Raw genomic sequence first — 20620 nt, 5'->3', positions numbered from 1 at the left:
ATATTATTCAATTACATTTCTATAACATTCTTGAAATGACAAATTATAGAAATGGAGAAGAGTTAGTCATTAAGGAGGGGTTGGAAGTGGGAGGAAGTGGGTGTGGCTATATTAGCAGAACATGAAGGCTCTACATGGTGATGGATTTAATCAATGCTAATATCCTGGCTGTGATATTATACTGCAGTTCTGCAAGATGTTACCTTTGCAGGGACACTAGGTAAAGGAACAAGAGAACTCTCTGTATTCTTTCTTACGACTGTATGTGAATCCACAATATCTCAAAATAAAAAGTTTAATTAAAAAATCAATTGGATAGAAAATCCACAAAGAGATTTAATTACATTGAAACACTTACCCAAAGCCCCACCCATCTATTGCACTTGTAAATACCACATTTCCCTGGTCTGGAGAGAAGTAAAGGTGAGAATCATCCGTGTCCTCCAAGCCAGTGCTCCAGTCATACACTTGCTCCCCTTGCTCAGAATTTGGATTCACTTGGGATTCAGTCTCTCTCTCTGCTCTTTCTTCTAGCACTTTAGAAGTAAAAAGAGTTCCTGTGAGTGCATTAATCTAGGAGAGATGGTAAAATGGCAGAATGTCATTCAGATGCTTAGCACGCCCATGGCAGGAGACACACTGTCTAACCCTTGCTAAGCCTAGAATCGTAAGTCACAGTTTCAGCTCATATTAAGCACACATGGATGGCGATGACGTTTATAGCAATCATTAACTTATATGCTATCAACCCATTCTTTCCACACCCAGCAAAACTAAACTGGAAGGCTTTTGAATGGTCATTTTTGTGCTCATGAGTTGAAAGCAGACACTAATCTGTGGTATCCTCAACTTGTTTTCCAGGACCAGGGCCAGGTGTCACTAGAACTCATGGTTTCCAACCCCCACAATCTTCATTTATAACCTTAGTCAACTCCCTCACCATTTCTCACAGCAGATGTCTGAACTGTTTGCCCCTCTCTTCAGGCCCTCTTCCTGACCTCTAACCCCCAACTGTTTTCACTCTCAAGTAGGTAATCTGATTTCCTACCTCCGAGAGAAAATGGAACCTATTACTCAGAAATCCTGCAAGCTCCCCATAATTCAACCTATAGGTCCATCTATATCTACAAATACCGCTGGTCCTTCTCCTTCCGCTGCAAGGCAGGAGTATTTCATCTGTACCCATCCCTGACTATCTCTTCAGGGAACTAGATCCACTGATCCATTCTTTTTCACTGCTCTACCTTTATCATTTCCTTTCTTTAGCAAATAAATATTCTCAAGTTGGTCTCATCAATGGTACTCCACCGTCTTGAAGAAGACATTTCAAACCTCCATGCATGGCATACAAGGTTCACCATAATCTAAACCCTATACTCCTTTCTACTCCCGCCTCTTACCACTACTTAACAAGATCTAATTCTTCAACTATAACAAATAATTTGCAGTTCTTTGAATGAAACATTGTACTATGCTTTTTTTCCTTTATAACTATGTATATCTCATTCCTTCTCTCTTGAAGGACTTTACCGTAAGTCTCTACCTGGCAAACGCTACCTCTCTTCCATCTCAAGGCCTCTTTTGTGAGACTTTTCCTCACTCTCCCTTTCCTCCTGACCCAGTCTGGGTGAAGCAGCCCTCATTTATGCTCTCAAATCACATCCAGGGTTTATGTCATTGTTCTCCAAATATCTCTTTTAAGTGTTTGTCTCCCCTTCCACACTGTGAGAGCTTTGAAAATAGGGACTCTTATCTGTCTTTACAGTCATAATCCTTAGCACAGAGTGAACATCCAAGAACTCATTCATTCAACATATAGGTATGTTAATGTTTGCTGAATAAACGAATGAATGCTTTGGTAAAATTTCATCTAAAGACAGGTAATAAAAAAAGCCAAAGAGTCTCCTAATATTGCTTCATTGTGAAACCAAACTACAGGATTTTAAACAAGAGAACACTGAAACCTATTGTCCAAGCTTTATATTCAAGGATGCTGCCAGGTGATGGAGGGGACTCCTAAGATGATACTTGTTCTATTGCCTCGCTTGTGGTATGATGACTGTGACACATGTGAATCTAAGTAAGTGAATTTTCTGTAGCAATGCCTCATACTCAACTCAGCAACTTCCTTACAACTCTTCTTTGAGCCACAATTTTTCAAATACCGAAGTAAAGCATAAAATACCTGTTCTAAAATATTCTTGAGGTGACAATAGGCCTCCTGTGGGGTGAATTTCAGTTCCACTATCAAGCGATCTATCTTATTAATCACTAAAACTGGACGGATGCTTTCGAGCCAGGCTTGTCGCAGAACTGCCTGTGTCTGATTAAAAAAGAAAGGAAAATGTAAAGCTCGTGATCTGAAATAAGTAAAGCACATTAGAAAATCCTGATTAATAAGCAGCTCATTTCCGTACTCCTTGATAACAACTCAGACCATGCCAGTCAGACACAGGTGTTCACCAGACATTCACAAAGTATATAACACAGAAGCAAAGAACTACAGACAAGAAACTGTCCTTGCCTTTATGGAACTGACAATTTATTTAAGAAGGATAAATAAAATTATGTAAAAGACAGTGAAGAGTTTTGTGGAACTATACACACATACACACACACACATACACACACAGAGTTTACTGAATTTTATTCAGTAAATAATCAGAAAACAAACACTCATGTTGCCAACACACAGGTCGAGAAACAGAACATTCCCCCAGAAGTCCCCTGTGTACACCTTCCTGATCATAAACAACCTCTCAGCATTAACCACTATTCTGCTATTCTAAAGTCAGGTCTGTTCATTTTACTTGTCTTGTCAGGACACCTAAGACACTACAAAGACTAAGGCTGTGCTTCTCCAGTTGGGGGACCTGCACCCTTACAGGCAATCAGACAGGAAGTTACAGAATAATTACAGCATATCTTCTTGGAATTATCAAATTTTCTCCATTTCTACAAGAAAACGTCATTTCATTGGGCTTTTGATTTATTGCGCTTCACAGATGTTGCATTTTTTACAAACTGAAGGTTTGTGTCAACCCTGCATCAAGCAAGTTTATTAGCACCATTTTTCCAACAGCATTTGCTCACTTCATGTCACTATGTCACATTTTGGTAATTCTCACAGTATTTTACATTTTTCACTATGCATCTATTTGTTGTGGTGATCTGTGATCAGTGAACTTTGACGTTACTATGACAACTCAATGAAGGCTCAGAAATGGTTAGCATTTTTCAGCAATAGAGTATCCTTTTAATTAAGGTACGTACATTTGTTTTTTAGACATTATGCTATTGCATACTTAACAGACTTCAGTATACTGCAAACATAACTCTTATATGCCCTGGAAAACCAAAAAACATTCATGTGACTCACTTTACTGCGATATTCATTTTACTGCAGTGGCTCAGACCAAAACTGCAATATCTCAGAGGTATGTCTGCAATTTAAACCTTTTCTTATTCTTTTTAAAAAACATTAAAACAAACAAGGGCATTTAAGAAGTAGGACACAAAGGTGACAACATTTTTAAAGATAAAACATAAGGTCTCAAGGAAAAGTTATTTTAAAAACTGAATTTAGAAAGCCACTCTGAGTTTCACGTCGACCGGAGTTATATGTTCACTCTGGCCTTTGGGGTGAACTTTTTGAACTTTGGTGGGAAAGAGAAGAAAGTCTAGGTTAAGGATCTGGAAGAGTAAGAGAGGGCAGGAGGAAGGCAGAGAGACAGCGTGTGTAGGTGGGAGGGGGGTAGACTGACAAACCAATAGAAGAGACTCTCCCATCTCAGTATCTTGCTATCAATTACCTCTCACAGTTCAGAAACTTTTCCACTGGAGTGAAACCTCCAGATCCTCCTAAACACCTCTCCCATTTCTGCTGAGTCCCTCTCCAAGAGGACATGACAGACATGTTAAGGTACCTTAAAGTCATTCTCTCTACTATCCCTTCAAAACTCGGGGGATTTGACTCCATCACAGACCAGAACACTACCGAATATGAAATGTAAAACCAGCTTTGTGATGGTCAGTGAAATGTCTCAAGTGGCACAGAGTCATCGACAGTCAGTTCCTCCTCTCTCCCCACACCTTCTTTAACCAGTTAAATATTTCCATGTTACGATCCACTACCTGCGGACAGACCCCTTCCACAGCGTCCACTACAATGATGCACCCGTCACAAATGCGAATAGCCGTCGATACTTCTGAGGAGAAATCCACATGTCCTGGAGAGTCTATCAGATTAATCAGGTACTGCTCCTCACCTGAAATGAAATTGGAAGACACACATTTTCAGTCGTGCAGGTACACAGTACTCTTCCTCAGGCAACCCAGAGTAAGAGAGCTTCTAAGAAATGATTGAATAAAGCTAAAGAAGACAAAAGCTCCATCAACAGCTACCATTTCAATTTAGGAATTCCCAACGATGGAACTATCAATTCCAAATAGCGTCGGTATAAAAGGTTACAGGATTTTATTATTCTAATAATCCAATAACCACTTATCAAGAGCTACTGTGAGCCAGGCACTGTGCTAAACGCTTGTGCTAATCACACATGATTGAGCCCTTAAAATATCCATACAACATAAACATTCCTCTACTCACTGTGCAGATTAGGAAACTGGGACTACAGGAAACTAATGGAAAAGACACAAAGCAGGTGGCCAACTACTTCCCTACAACTTCTCAAAGAGCAGTGTGTGAATATGCACAGCAAGACTTACACTCAATTCTAAGTCACAAATTTAAAGAGCAGCCGCTATGTGCCAAGCAGTGTGCTATGTGCTCTCACATTTGATATACTGTATTCTTTAATCCTCACACCAAAGGTGTAAGCTCAGAGCATGACTCATGCCTATGTGTCCTGTTTTAGCACTGAAAGTCTCACATCCCATCAAACGCCAACGTCAGTCCCACGTCCCACTAAGCCCTAAGTCAGTCCTAGGCAAACCAGAACTACTGGCCACCCTAGGTTACAGAGACCTCATATTATCAATAAAACATAATTAAGTAAACCAGCCAGAAAACTGGTAGTTCATTAGAATTCTACACTCATTCCCCATTCACTGCTAAATTTGGTACAATTCTCTTTCAATGGCATAATAATTACTTAAATGATCAAACACCTGAATATACCTATACCTTACTTTTGCTCCTCCTCTTAACTCAGTGTTTTTCAACTTTTGTGTGCTCCAGAACTACAACAGGGCTGAATGTTATAACTTATGGGGCCATTTAAAGGAATTTCCCCAGTGTGATGTTAACAACTTGATGACCTGTTTAGTGCCCTGTGTGATACTCATAATGATAAAACAACAACACTGCAGTAACCAAAGCCAGAGCTCACATTTGTGGAGTGCCTATCTGGGCACTATCTGGCACTGTTCTAAACATTTTATAGACATTATCTAATGTTTACTTACAACAACCCTTGCAGTAGTTACTACCATTAGGCCAAATTTACAGAGCAGGAAACTAGGGCACGGAAAAGTAAAATATCTTTCTGAAGAACATCCAGCTAGAATCCAACTCTAAGGTAAATTGCCTAAGATCAAAGAATTCAAAATGGTAGAGTGAAAGTTCAAACCCATCTACCTCCAAAGTCATACCTTTAATCCCGATCCTCAGGATGGCATATATTTAATCTCACATGCCAAGGTTCCACTAGTAGTGAATTTCTGAACACTAGGTTAAGGATTCCAAAATGCAATGGGCTCAGTGGGAAAGACTGCCATCAATCAGCAAGACTGCCTTCTTCAATACCACTCCTTCCCCTGCTTCCTCTTTTCATGCAAATTGCTTTGTAAGGAATTCTGGCTCTGATGCACCCACCAGGGAAGACTCCAACCAGAGAGGACTGTGGACATCTCTAAACAAAGTCAAAGAACCAGTGCCCTCGAACAATGGCCCCGTGTGCCTCCTTAATCGAGTCTTTTACTGTCAGGTCTCACAGCACCAGTCTCACAGCTACCCTTTAGGATAAGCACCAGGGTCCCAACCAAATAAACCAGAGAAAAATGAGCAGTGCTAGCAAGGTTCAGGGTTCTATCCGCTCCCATCACATAAAACAAAAGTTATGAGATTCTTGAAATCATTCAGCATTTTTGCAGCCCAACCCTTCATTTCATAAACATGCTAAAGCCCCCAAAAGGGAAGAGATTTACCCCAGGTCACAAAAGCAGTTGCAAGACAGAAACACACCCGGGTCTATCTACCACCTTAGTCACTTCCTATGAAGGTCACAGATGCCTCTACACTTTGCAGCTGAGGAAACAACACTTGTTTGTTCATTTGGCTAAGAACCAGAAAAAGAAACCCTGGAGTGAAAAAAGATTGGCGTTCACTTCCTGGAACCCATATAAGGGTTCTAAACCTCTGCAACCTACTCGGAACTTCTCTATGTTCACATCACCCTGGAGAGAAAGTCAAAGATCAAGGACCAACTATCTTTCACTCAATTTCACATGGCTAATATGTGCCATTACCATAAGGCATGGGATGGGGCCTATTGTCAGAGCAACTGAAACGGTAACAGCAGCGCACCTTTGACTAACACTCAGAGTGACAGAGAGAGACAGATACACGCGCACACACACACACACACACACACACACACACACTTAAGATGAGAGACTTTAGCATGCTCAAGAGCTGACAGTTAGGCACCAGGACAAAGGAGATAAGTCCAGAGCACAAGTCTTTCACAGTGACAGGAGGCAAGCAAAGATACTAATAATGTTACATTTTGAGGGGCAGTGGCAAACAGTTGAGAAGATTCTCCCGTGTTCTGTGAAACAGAACGTAAACATGTCTGCTGAGATTGTGGGAGAGGGACTGAGAGGTGGACTGGAAGAGACTAGAAGGTTTAAGAGAGCTGTTGGAGAGAATGAGCAAGGCCTGACAGACAACATACTGGAAGTCGGCCAGCAGCCCGAGGAGCAGCCGAGAACCCAGCCCAAGTATAAGGAGGAAAAAGGTGTAGAGAGTTAGCTCTACCAAGGGTTAGAGTTTTACTGGGAGGACAGAAGGTGAAGAAAGCAAACTGAGGACCTTGGCAAGACTGTCAGCAAAAAGACAAATCTGGGTTGTATGAGGCAGGGAGTAAACGAAGGACAGTGATGCGGCTCAAGAGACTGAAGGGCTTTCTGAAATCAAAGAATGGCGACCTCGCTACACAGGCGAGAGAGCTGGGAAGAGTAAAGATTGTGGAGAAGGGAGTATTTGAATTTGAAATGTCAAAGATGAACAGTTCTGGATGATGCTAAAATCCAGCAAGTAGCCATGCCAGAGGGAGGGTGAAGTGGAGATCTACACGTCACTGTTGTTGAAGCCATGCGGTTGGAGAGGTCATTTTCAGAAACGGTAAAAGCTACCTTGGTGGATTTGGGCAAAAAGGAAAACGATGAGCCAGGTGCCAAAGTCATTAATGAACGGGGACCGGGGACTGTAACCGGAAGCTGACAGTGGTAAGAAAGGTCGAGAATAATTGGATGGCCAGTAAGCGTCTCAAAGGAGATGGAGTTTTAAAGCAAGGGTGGAAGAATTAAGCTTTGAACCAGAACTAGTGAACAAGGGGAACGGCAATCCCATGTCCTAACCCAGAGGTAGATGGAGCATGAAAGAATGAGTAGCACTCACTTGAAAGAAGGATAAGAAAAGCAGTGTCCTCAGAAAACAGCCAGCAGGAGGAGGAGGGAACAGCAACAAAAGATGTTGCGGATGCAGGGGTTATTTGTTTACCTTGGGATGTTTTCAGAGAAAGTTTTGGGAAGGAAGGGAACAGTGAGAGGTTGAGGGCAGAGCAGGTATTAGAATCACAGAGAAACATGGGGAAGAGATTACTGAGAGGCCAGATCACAGGATTTCCATCTTGGGCAGTGACCAAAGACAACAGGGATGCGGGTCATGCTGGCCACAAGAAGATGTCTGTAAGCAGTCGCAGCAATCCCTGGTGGACAGGAGACAGTTACGCTTCAGGGAGAATCAGCCGTGGCCAGGACTGACTGATTTCCAAGAGACTCCTGGTGCAAACGAGGAGTCTGCAAATGTAATTACTTGGCTCCCAGGATTACTACCACATGCTAACTACTCTGTCTTCAGGGGAGTTTCTTAGCCCCTGTGAACTCCATTTTGCACACATGTAAAATGAGGATAACATCCATCTCACAGGATTGCTGTGAGGATTAAACAAAATCACGCATATGAGGCATCTGGGTCAGAATCCAACTATCGTGCACCCGTTTTCTTAGATCTGGCATCAAATGAATGCTTCACAAAGTAAAGCATTCATTATCTTAAGAGGGAAAAATCTGATCTTTAGTCAAACAAGGGACAATGGAACCCTTCCCTCCCAGCCCTGGCCCCAAAGGAAGAGGACAGAAATCAGAACCTCGGGTTAATGTTCACATATCTGGAAGGTAAGGGAAGCGACTGATACATGCTGGCCTTGTGTGAATCTGGATGGCATGAATCAGTTTCCCCACGGCCTAGTTTTAAGAGATTAAGACCAGAGAGCCACAGAGTTGAAACCAACATGGGTGTAAACTCTCCACTTGCCCACAACTACAAACCCCTATGGAGGTGTTTACAAAGAGGTGAACCTGCACATGGATCTCTTTGCAGAAAGCCCTGCCATATCCTTGGTCTCCACATTTGGAGTACATCCGAGCTACAGTGTGGCTGCCACCTGGGTAAATACTGAGTATCCCACTGAACCAGGCTGTTAGCTAGCTAGCACATATGCCTGAAGTACAGACTGAAAGCCTGTAAGTTAAAGCCCACTGCAGTTTGTTCTACATGGTGCTTTACAAATTTTTAATAAGTTGCCAGTATTTTAAAAATTGGAGGATTTTACCAAAAATCTTGATGCCAACTTTTCTTGGAAAAAAAAAAAAAAAACAGAAAAATACAGGGCATCAGTCAGCTGCAGCTGGCGAGCACTAGCCCCCAGCCAGGTACTGGGGGGTGTTTCATGGGTGGGTAGAGTCTGCTCTCTAACTCATAACAGTCCCACCCAGACTGCCTCATTCATGCAGAGCTGTTGACAACAGCACTGCGTCAAGAACTAATAATATAGTACTTAATAATCCAATTAGACTGGTGTTGGAATAAGTAGTCAACTCTTTGGGGGGAAATTTAAGTTAGATATCTACCTCACAGCTTGCATGTATACACATTCACGTGTACAATTATGGTAGGATTAAACGTAAAAACTGAAAGGATAAAAGAACTGGTGGGAAACTAGAAGTAATTTTTATTTCAGTCTTGTGTTTTAATGTATATTCTACAACATACTGAATTTCCTATAATACATATAAACGTAAATTTATTTAAAATTTTTAAAAAGACGAATTAAAATGAAAACTTCATTTCAGAAGTTCTGCAATAGCAGTATTTGCTCACAGGTATAGAGAACAGCTACAGGGTAGAAATGACAACAACAGGCCTTCTGATAACAACAGTCCAGGAATTTCTAAGTACTTAATCCATCTGAATACATTTCTCTCATCTATAGTTGCATCCTAGGCTAAAGGATTCAAGGTATTACATCCTCTTAGGATTTTTTATAGAATGTATATTAGGATTGGGATTATTTCCTAACTCTTGAAATGACCAGATAAATGCATAGTATCCTTGTGGGAAGGGCACAAAGAGGGGTGGCTAAGAAATAGGAAAATAACAAGATTTAACAATATGGTCCCAACATTTGTACCAAATTTTAGTCACAAATGTAAAGATGAGAGAGGCTCCATTTTCTCAAGGAAGAACTGGGGTCCTGGAAAATGCTAAGATAAGAATATCACCTTGATGGTTTTCAACACTCTATCTGTAATATGCATAGTTTTGGTAAGCTTATTTGTTTACCTTAAACTAGAAAAATACCTTATCTTTCAATCCAAGTGAGGATTCGAAAAAATTTTTGAAAGCTGGTTAAATTAAGAGTCAAAACCAGAAAGCACTTCATTAACATTTAGTACAGAGATCCTCAACTAACAGGGCATTTGGAAGGGGCATGGGAAGGAGGGGAAGAAGTGGTAAACACAAAAATCACCTGCAGATTTTCTTCAACCATCAGGTTTCCCTCCTCCAGAAGGGAGATCGCCTTCAGGCTGTCCCACCTTCACAGCAGGAAATGCCCCATTCCAGAGAGTCAATGCTGAGACAGGGAGGAGAATGTATCTCATCTCTCGGATGTTTTGAGAACATGTCTCAGTCAACATCCCCAACTTCCATCCCCATTTTGCAGATGTGGAAAGCAAGGCTCTAACTGTCAAGTGTGCTGACTGCCTAACCCACAGCCCCTTCTAGGCCATCACGGTCACAAAGAAACATGTTGAATACTTTATGGCTCCACTCCAATCACCACTGATCAGACTAGGAGATGACCATCCAACCCCAGACCAGCAGTCCATAGGTGCAACTTCTGCCAGAGCCTGGCATCAAAAGACAAGCTGAGCAACATCCTGCCCTTGAGATGTATGCTCGTAAACGTAGGGGAAAGCAGCCGTAAGCAACAGAACTAAGGGAAAAAAACAGGAGTTGAGAGGAGGGGTCAGGGAAAGGGGAGTTCATGAAGATGGAGGCACTAAGGGTAGGCAAAAGCTATAAAACAGAGAAAAGACTTACAGGGTAAAAACAGATAAAAACAGAGAACTCAACCCAAGGATGACAGTGGAGTTCCAGAGGGAAGATCCGTTAACTTTTACTGATAGTCTCTAGAGCCATCCTGGATCCAGAATCAACATCTGCCTTCAATTTCTTTGAGATGTCACTCCAATAATGCTCCCGCTTTTGCATTTTCATGAATACTGTCTCCAGTATCATTTCACACATATTCTGTCAACAAGCCATCCCACCCCAACCCAAGCTAGCTTAAGCCTCTGCTCTGTGCAATCAAGAAAGTATATCTAGGACAGTCTGAGAGCAAGTTACCCAAGGTCATACAGTTCAACAAAATAAAGATTAGACCATTCAATTCCCTGGGACCTATAGCCATTTTCCTGCAACACTGTACCACAAAGACAAAAGGGAACTGGAATGACTGAAGGTCATGATACATAAAGTAAACCTTAATAAAATGGTTTAAAAAGGGGTGAAGGAACTGGAGACAAAGTCCAGAGAGCAACTAAAATTCACACTAAAGTAATCTTCAAATGAAAACAGACTAATAATATGAGTGTGGAAAAAGGAAGGCTACAAATGTCTTGAACTCTATAAAAATAAGGAGAGAAAAGAAATAAACTGACCACTGACCCATTCACTGGATCACAGAATGAGGACGTTTAAAAGGTGAGAGGTAGTTTTTTAAAAATAAGGCATCAGTTTAAATACTAAACACTGGGAATTCATGTACCTAAAAGCTTCAAAACTGGTTTAGTTCAAAAACACTATAAGACTGACCTCAAAGAGAAGAGTCATGTCCCACATACTATAACCCTTGGTGTCAGTGCCAGAGATATGAAGGATAAATCACAGGTCAGTCCATTAGGAAAATGAAATACAGCTTTATTATTTTCTTCTAGTTATACAAATTCACATTTTGTGTAAAATTTCCAGACAGTACAAAATAAATATTTTGAAAAGTGTAAGTTTCACATGATCCAGCCCCTAATAACTACAGTTAAGGTTCCGGTATGTGTCCTTCCAGACACCTTTATCTATATACATAATATATTCGTATTACTAAAACACATTCATATCTTACAAGTATTTACTCTGCAACTTGCTTTTTGTCTCCTACTTTACCTTTTCTGTATAATTACATATAGGTCAAACAGTTGTTTGAACAGCTGCATAGCATTTCACAGCATGGATGTATCAGTTTACTTAACTATTTTCCAAAGACAGACATTAAGGTTGTTGGCATTCTTTTCCCTAATACAAACTTTTGGGTGAATGTCAATGAACATATATCTCATGTGCCTGTATGACTGTTCCAGTCAGATAAATTCCTAGAAGTGTTACTGTCAAAATGGCATCCTGATCTGGGGATAAAAACCATACTGATCATGGCAATGCGCACACAGTCAAGTAAATAAGACTCTAGATCTAATAGGCAGGCCATAGGACAGAACGAGGACCTAGCGAGGAAATGGGACAATAAGGCTGAACCAGCAAGGTCCTAAGACTCCAGACCTTCCCTCTGAAGAAATCTATACAATCACCTGGGTGGATGGGGGCAAGTGTGAGCTGCCAGTTCTTCTGCCCTCAAGCCAGTCAGAGGTCCCCATCTGTACTCAACTCTGGACAGCCTGACTCTGATCTAACAACAGATCATCTGGAAAGGCCAGAATGAAATTTGTGGAATGTAAAGCAAAAAACCTGAGGCCTGAAACTAATTCAGGAAGAGAAAGAAGGACACAAAAGATACAAAACCATTGTTCTTTAAAACACAGATCGATTTACCTTTTGCATAATGTAGTGAAATGGCACTGGATTTCATAGTGATCCCTCGGACCTGTTCATCCTCTCTGCTGTCCATGTACCTTAACTGTAAAAATGCAACATATGCATCCTTATTTCCCAATGAATTAAAATGTAATATTAAAATGGACTGATTTGGATTTTTGTTTTAAACACTTAAATTTTTAGGCTTATTGCCATGAAGTTGTTCCTTATGTCCCATTATTACCTTCTTAATCTCTGCAGCATTTTTCTTTCCTAGTACCACTTATTTCTTCCTCCTTTCCTTTCTCCTGATCAACTTCTAACTTTTTATCAGTTGTAATGCAAGACAATCATAAACTGTCTACATTGCCAGTAATTTTTTTTTAATTAATAGGCTTTATCTTTTTAGAGCAATTTTAAGTTTATAGAAAAGTTGACTGGAAAGTAAAGAGGTTCCCAAGCATCCCCTCCCCTCCTACACACACAGTTCCCCTTATTACTTACATCTTATATTAGTGTGTAGTGTGGTACATGTTACAGTTAATGAACCAATATCAATACACTATTATTAATTAAAGTCCATAGCTTACATTAGGATTCACTCTTTAAATGTATTATGACGTGTCCACCATCACTGTATCATATTTGTTAGCTGTATTAATCTTTTTGAGGAACAAATTGTGGCTTCATTGATCTTTTCTACTTCATTAATTTATGGTTTATTATTTCCTTTCATCTACTCACTTTAGAGTTATTGTACTTTTTCTCACTTCTTAAGTGGGAAAAATAAAAGCACTTTATTATTTCATTCAACCCAGTTTTTTTAGCCTTCTATAGACAGTGTCTTGGGCCAGTTCCCCACCCAATGTGCCTCAAATGCCCAAGTCCTCCTTCAGTATCTTAGGTCTACTTTTTTAGTTCAATTTTGCTTCTCTATCTCCTCTTCTCTATATTACCAGTCACCTGATAAATCCTGCTGACTATATCCTAAATTCACTGAAGGGAGCAACATCTCTACCTTTCTACTGCAAATAAATTATTCCAATTTCTTTCAGTTCACAGCTAGAAAGAAAGGTCTCTATCATTTCCTTTCCTAAAACATGATCTTCATCATGACCCTCAGGCTTCAGAAGGCTTCCTTTGGTACTCAGGTTAGCCTTCAAGGTCTTTGTAATCTGATACATTTTTTCTACCTGCACCTTTTTCTCTCTCAGTATAGGCAAACGTTCCACTCAAATCAAGCACAATCCACAAAGTAGCCTTTATGCATTTTATCCACATTATTTCCCACTGTGAAGCATCTCTTCCACCTGTGAAATTTTCCACAATCATGCCAGGTTATCATCTGATTGGTTGCAAAAACTCATTCTTGCACTTATAAAATATTAATATAAAGTAACATAAAGCAATATAGAAATAACGTTTTCGCAACAATCTATTTTATCTTGCTAAATGGATTGGCAGCTTCTTAGATGCATGAACTATGCTTTATACTTTTTCGATCTTTAAGAACACAACGAAGGACTCATCACATTGTAGATTTGCTAATACTTACTGAAATGCAAGTATATATCAAATATAACATACCTTGCCTGCCAGGCGGCTGGAGATGATGCCATTGCTAGATATAAGACAGTCAGCCAGAGTAGTTTTTCCTGTTAAAGTAACAGTATTAATTTAAATCGATTTCTTTTTTTAAAGGGTGAGGCAGGTAGATTGTAGCGACAAATTTAACATCTAACCATAGAAGTGGTTTAGCAAATATCTCCTATTTACCTATACTAAGTGAAGCGAGATGCAACGCGCATTTTAATTAGAACTTTGAACAAAACATCATCCGGAAGGACACAGATTCCAGCACTCCACAGTGCTGTAATCTGTATTGCCAACCCTGCGGATCAACGTCACTTTAAAATCCGTCAAGCAACATTTTTTTTTAAGGACAGAAAAAATTTTTTTAATTGAGGCATAATTTACACAGAGCAAAATGCACAGACTCTTAAGTGATAAGACAAACCACTGTGCCAATCAAAATATAAAACATCTGACAAACAACTTTTACAGTTACTCAAATTTGTCCGACAAAGAATTTGATCAAATTTATTGTAATTATTACATCAGTCATCAGATATCCATAACTGTGTCCAGGCCTATAAACTTAAACTCTTGATAGCTCAGCATGACAAAAGGATAGCACAGCAATCACGTTTTCCTCTGAATGATATACTGGGTAAAACATCGCCACAGAACAATGGAACTTTATCTTTTGCCGTATTTCCCCATGTATGGCCTCAGCTGGCTTTTGCCAGTTAAACTGTCTGAAGAAAATACCCATCTGGCAAAGAAATTCAGGAAATTTACCCATATCTCCTACTGTTTGCAAGCCAATGGAGGGCATCAGCTACACCGCAGTGACCAATGCTACCCAGTATCCAAACGTAAACCCAGGAATCTCCTCTAATAATAAAAGAAATTCTTACGATACTCAAGTACCCATTTGGACCTCTAATACTGTATTACGTGCTTGCCATGTAAACATTATGTGTTAGCATATAACCCTAGAGCGTCACTTTCCTGCTTCCAACGGAGTAGAACATTCTAAGTACGGCGAGCATATATCCCCCCAAATGCAAGTGTCAAGAAAGCAAGGACTTTGCTTTCTTCACAACTGTATCCCTAGGACCAGAACAAGGCTTGGCATATAAGAAACATTCAATGAATTATCTGTTGAATGAATAAATGAATCACAGGTTTTCTAGGATAGTATTATCTTAACATACTTTTAAATAGTAAATTTTAAAGTAATTTGCTGTACACACACATGCCACTGACTTGCTGCATGATTTAATTCACAAAGCAAAAAAAAAAATACTTTTGTCAAACTTCATGTCCTCAAACCGTGAGCAGCATAATTATAGAAACTCATGGGGTAGGGTTAGTCACCAGATTTGTATACAAAACTCATTCTCAGTTGCCTTCACCTACAAAGGAATCCATCACCTCTCCTTTTAGTTCCCGTAACTACTTCACTTCAACTATTATATCAATGGCAATAGCCACCTAACCTCTTTCCTGCCCTTCAATCCATCCTAAACACTTCCACCAGACCATTCTTACTAATGTACTATTTGATTACAACATCCCTGCTTTATTCTGTTCCCCCAATGGCTCCCTATTACCTAATAATAAATGCCAATGATCATCTTCACGATAAAGCACGTACCTGCCAAGGGCTTCTCATTATCATCATTTAATCCTCACAATGCTATAAGGTAGGTTTGGTGTTTATTCCAGTACACAGAGGCTGTATACTGAAGCTCAAAAAGGCAAAGTAACTTGAAATGGAGTTTTGAACTCAGGTTGTCTAACTCCAGAGCTGGAGCACTTAACCCATATCCTAGTGCCTAGCTGGCATGAAGGGCTCTTTAAGATACAGCCCAGCCTACCTCTTCACTTTTCTCTCTTACTCCCTCACCTTCAGGATGGTATACAGGTTTTATTTCACACTCCCAATCCTATCACTTTGCTGTGGCTACGTGAACTAAGAAGCTGTCTGAAACCAAGCACGCGGGCTTAGCAGGAGGCAATGCTGTGGTATGACAGCAATGTCTGTGAGAAGCTAAGCACCATGCATCCTTGCCCCCCTCTCATGTCCCGTGCTTTGGTCACATACATTTCATTCTCCCCTTGCTGACATTATTCCCACTTGAAATGTGTGTCCCCATCTGCCACCTTGAATCACCCTTCAAGGGTCATCTCTAACACTGTTATAAAGCCCTTTTCTTAACCCATTACTAGCTTCCCGACCCTCCAGCTCTCTCAACCCTTAAGAGTCTACGTTTTGCCTGTCTCATGTTGTGCTGCCTCAACCCCCAAATCGCCTCTCTATATAGCTGGGCTGGTGCCCTGTGCATAAATCTCTACCTTCTGACATAGCTAGCAAAATACCTCGAACTTAGCAGATGTTCAATAAACATCTGACGAGTTAAACAGAATCACATAACACAGGTTCGGAGGACATTATGTCAAGACTACAGATGTGTTATATTACAAAGCCATTTCAAAATACTTGACAAATACTTAAAAACTCAACTTCTCGTTTAAAAGACAACAAAATATACTACATAGAAGAATAACAATCACTAGTTAGCTGTGTTCCTCCCACAGCAAACTTTTAAAGGAAATAAGACTTGCAACTTAGCATCACTCCACTGACACATGCGGAAACACTTAATTACCTTAATTACTGAAAATAAGCCATTTAGAAAGGATTCTTACCATGGTCAACATGAGCCAAAACACAGATATTCCTGATGTTAGCAGTGTTTTTCTGGAGTTGAATCATCTTATCCAAACTATTGAGCACCATGGTCACTTATTTCCTGTGACTAATAATTAAACATGCATTACAAATGGCTGAAGATCCGGGCGTTAAAAGATAAAAGTTTCTACTGCTGGGAGCTGACAGGACTTCTCGAGTCCCTTAAAGTAAGAACCCAACGGATGCTTACTGAAGGGACAGACCCACCCAGGCCAAAGTCCAATTTGAGCACTTCAACAAATACTGTACCACGACTGTACTTGCGGAGTTTTTACTCATCCTTCCGGATCGGCCGTTTGCGATGAATCACAAAGCTCGTGGGGGTGGGTGCACAGTGACACCTGGAACTCTGCCCCGTACTCTGTACTCGGGCATTATTTCTCCAGGTCAGTGATTACATACTGGAAGGGTCTTAGGCAGGAGGGAGAGAAGATGCCGACATCTCTCTCTTCCCCTGCTCGATCTTTTCCCAAGCCTCTCCTATCACTCCCACTTGCTTTCACTGGAGGTAAAACACCCAGCTTCCCGACTAAATTTTGGGGTCACGTGCAGGTGCACTGAACGTCTTCCATTCCTTTCCACACTGGGGAAACAAAGAAAAAACAAACCCTCAACTCTACATTCCCTTTATCCTCACTCTCTTTTTCTTTGAGGATCCCGGGTCCGCACTGAGAAACGGCCGGCCAGGCCTGGACACTACGCTCGGGCGGCAGCCGCTCGCAGCCCGGGCTCGCCCCTAGCCCCGTCCCCGCCCTGCCGCCGCGACGACCCGGGACCGCCACTGCCTGGAGTTGGCGGAAGAGGACGTCCGGACGCCTGCGGGCCCGCACTTACCGGCTCCCGCCGCCCAGCCAGCCGCGCTCGTATGCCAGCGCCCGGCCACACCACGCGCGTCGCAGGCTCCCAGCCCACCGCGTCCACCAAACGCCCGCGCGCCGGGGGCGGGGCTGAGGACGCACGACCTTTGGCCCGCCCGCGTCTCTGGTGCCGCCGGAAGCAGGCGGTGCTTCCGTTAGCCGCGCCCCGGCGGTTGCCGAGGCCGGCGCGGTGGAGCTGCCAAAGCTGCGGGTGCGGAGGAGCTGTGGAGCCGACCCCGGGAGCCGGGAGCAGGAGGACCTGGTGCCTGTGTCAGATTTGTACCTGCGGGTAAGAAACGGCCGGTGTGGCGGCCGCCGTGGCTTGGAAGCGAGCTGGGGTCTCGGGGAACGGAGCCCTCAGAGTGGCCGCCCCGCCAAGGTGGAGGACGCGGGCCCAGCGACGTCCCACTTATACCCGGGTCCGCAGATGCTCGCTGCGCACCCGCCGGCTACCGCGGGTTAAGCAGTTCTGCTTTGTCGGCTCCTATCCAAGGGCGCAAACTGAAATGCCATGGCGCCAGGCGGATGATATACGCCTGTGTAGCAGCGGCTGGATGTCAGGCTGCCAAGTGGGGAGACCTGATCCGACGGGGAGAGTGTATGCCCACAAAATTTATTTATTTATTTATGGCTGTGTTGGGTCTTCGTTTCTGTGCGAGGGCTTTCTCTAGTAGCGGCAAGCGGGGGCCACTCTTCATCGCGGTGTGCGGGCGTCTCACTATCGCGGCCTCTCTTGTTGCGGAGCACAGGCTCCAGACGTGCAGGCTCAGTAGTTGTGGCTCATGGGCCTAGCTGCTCCGCGGCGTGTGGGATCTTCCCAGACCAGGGCTCGAACCCGTGTCTCCTGCATTGGTAGGCAGATTCTCAACCACTGCGCCACCAGGGAAGCCCCTATGCCTACAAAATTTAAAAAACATAAATAAAAGGAAACGGAAGGGGAGTAGAACGGTGTGCAAGTCTATGAGTTTTCGACCCGTGTTAACGCTGTCTTCTGTTCCTAGCTGTCCATCCCGGCCTGACCATATTCCCGTTCCCAGTCCCATCCAAACTGGTTTCCTTTGGGATCTGACGGACTGAAAAGGTAGTAGGTAGTCTCCTGAAACCCAGAATTGGTCAGTGAGTCCTGCCTAACCTATAAGCAGTCATCTCCTTCCTCAGCTTCCTTGCTGACCCAGGGATTAGACCACTATTTGCTAAATAAATATTACGAATATGTCAGTCCTGTCGTACAGTAATCCCCTCCAAAGGAGAAACACTTCACATGGTGATGGAAAGCAGTTTCCCCGTAGTTTCATGGTAAATGTTGTTTTTAATTACTAATCGGATGTAGATTCAAAGGTAAGTCGACCTTTGAGGATTTGATTCATATCTGAAAACCCTGATGAGCAAGAAAATTGATTAATTTTTTTTCTGATCTTTAAATTAATTTCTATCCAACCTAAGTTCCTTTCCCATCCAGCTGTCAGGAAATTTCAGTCTTCATTATGTTGAGGCTCCCTTTTCTCCAAGCAGTAAAATGATCCAGGGAGCAGAGGCATTGCCAATGCAAGAGGAGTCTTCTCTGGGCTTTAAACATTGGTAATGCTTCCCACTGAAATGTCTCTTGCTGAAGTTCACATAATCCCTTCAAGAGTGGTGCCACCGCTGCTTTCAAGTTTATGTTTGAGGTACAAGAATCTTGGCAAAGCTGGGAGCCACTGTTGTAGGGTTCCACCTAGCCAACTGTTGATATCCGGCCACCTCCTGGAACACTGATAGAATGGGGCAAAGACCCCCGCTCTTCTAAGAACTCCCTCCCCCTCATCTTCTACCTCCTTCCTCTCTCTGGGGAATCGTCTCCTCTTCCCTCTTTTGCAGTCCAGGACCATCTGTTTCCTCTTAGGACCTCATTTCCAGAAGGACATCTGATTTCTTCTCTTCATGAATTGTTTTTAAAAAGACAGGAGAACGTGTTGACTTCAGGCAGCTTATATCCTCGGTCCTTCCAAAAGGCCTGCAAGAAGGAAATATCAGGGTCCTGACTACCTGCTTGAAATAAAGGAGGGGAAAAAAACAAGGAGAACAAACGCATTAATATTTCAATACATTGCCTCTCTTTAGGAGGATCAAGATTGTCAAGAGACCCCTTCAGGGAAATTTTGACCTGCATCTGCTACTTTTTCATCTTGCTGTTTGAATCTTTTTTTTTTCCATACTATGTAACTGAATCTTTTCAAATGTCTATTTCTTTCACTATATCAGTCAAAACAACCATCTATCTCAGAACATCGTTTCCTCTGCAATGTGTATATACAATTGCTCATGTGAGTTAAACTATGATAAGTTATTTATGTTTGCATAGGCGACATCATTGCCCACATGGAACCACAAGGATTTATGAAAATTCTGACGTGTCTTGTCCCACAGCTGAATGTTTGGAAAACTATCCTATGTATGGCAGTGTTCTTCCACCTCAGAGTCTGAAGCCCAAGGAAGAATTTCGAGCATATCGTGGTAAAATGGAAGGAATAACAACATTTAAGTAAATATCAAGAAACTGTTTGCTTTACCTGTTTTTCTCCCCACTCTTCTGGGTTTTTTTGTTTCTGTTTTTTGAATTTTTGAATTTTATTTTATTTATTTTTTTATACAGAAGGTTCTTATTAGTTATCCATTTTGTACATATTAGGGTGTATATGTCAATCCCAGTCCCACTCTTCTGGTTTTAATAAGGTGTTTTTGTTTTTAACTCTTTAAACTATTTAGTTGATTTAAGTTGAACCAGTGTAAGAAGCAAGAGACTAGTTGAGTCACAACTTGAGGAAAACAGAAAGATGAGAATTAAGTTAAATGAGAAAAATGAGAAGGAAAGGGGATATATAAAAAGTTCCGTTGGCTTCCCTGGTGGCGCAGTGGTTGAGAATCTGCCTGCTAATGCAGGGGACACGGGTTCGAGCCCTGGTCTGGGAAGATCCCACGTACCGCGGAGCAACTAGGCCCGTGAGCCACAACTACTGAGCCTGCGCGTCTGGAGCCTGTGCTCCACAACAGAGGCCACGATAGTGAGAGGCC

General features: G+C 42.1%; 2 protein-coding genes across 5 annotated transcripts in view; one reads left to right on the top strand and one right to left on the bottom strand.

Annotated features, from left to right (window-relative positions):
• The window catches only part of EFL1 (elongation factor like GTPase 1), a 138768-nt gene extending 121085 nt beyond the window's left edge, over positions 1 to 17683 (bottom strand). For 3 of the 4 annotated variants that reach the window (XR_014243483.1, XM_082388484.1, XM_082388486.1), the window contains exons 1-7: positions 17547 to 17683; positions 16670 to 16779; positions 13979 to 14046; positions 12410 to 12494; positions 4135 to 4268; positions 2186 to 2323; positions 359 to 573 (exon numbers count right to left, since the gene is read on the bottom strand). Coding sequence is in view for 3 of the 4 variants with exons in the window: in XM_082388484.1 (XP_082244610.1) it covers positions 359 to 573; positions 2186 to 2323; positions 4135 to 4268; positions 12410 to 12494; positions 13979 to 14046; positions 16670 to 16760 (731 nt within the window). In the remaining variant the exon portion in view is untranslated. Of the gene's footprint in view, positions 1 to 358; positions 574 to 2185; positions 2324 to 4134; positions 4269 to 12409; positions 12495 to 13978; positions 14047 to 16669; positions 16780 to 16961; positions 17296 to 17546 lie in introns of all 4 variants that reach the window. The other variant, XM_082388485.1, reaches the window with a different exon arrangement.
• SAXO2 (stabilizer of axonemal microtubules 2) lies at positions 17578 to 20094 on the top strand (the record flags this gene model as incomplete). The annotated part of the gene is made up of 2 exons (XM_082388602.1): positions 17578 to 17858; positions 19911 to 20094. The coding sequence occupies 2 exons, from the start codon at positions 17578 to 17580 to the stop codon at positions 20092 to 20094; spliced, it is 465 nt and encodes a 154-aa protein (XP_082244728.1).
• Positions 20095 to 20620: the final 526 nt, after the last annotated feature.

This window comes from Balaenoptera borealis (genome assembly GCF_965194805.1).
Source record: "Balaenoptera borealis genome assembly, chromosome: 3".
NCBI classification, from domain to species: Eukaryota; Metazoa; Chordata; class Mammalia; order Artiodactyla; family Balaenopteridae; genus Balaenoptera; species Balaenoptera borealis.
Note: the sequence above shows the minus strand (reverse complement) of the source record. Positions and strands in the feature narration are given on the sequence as shown.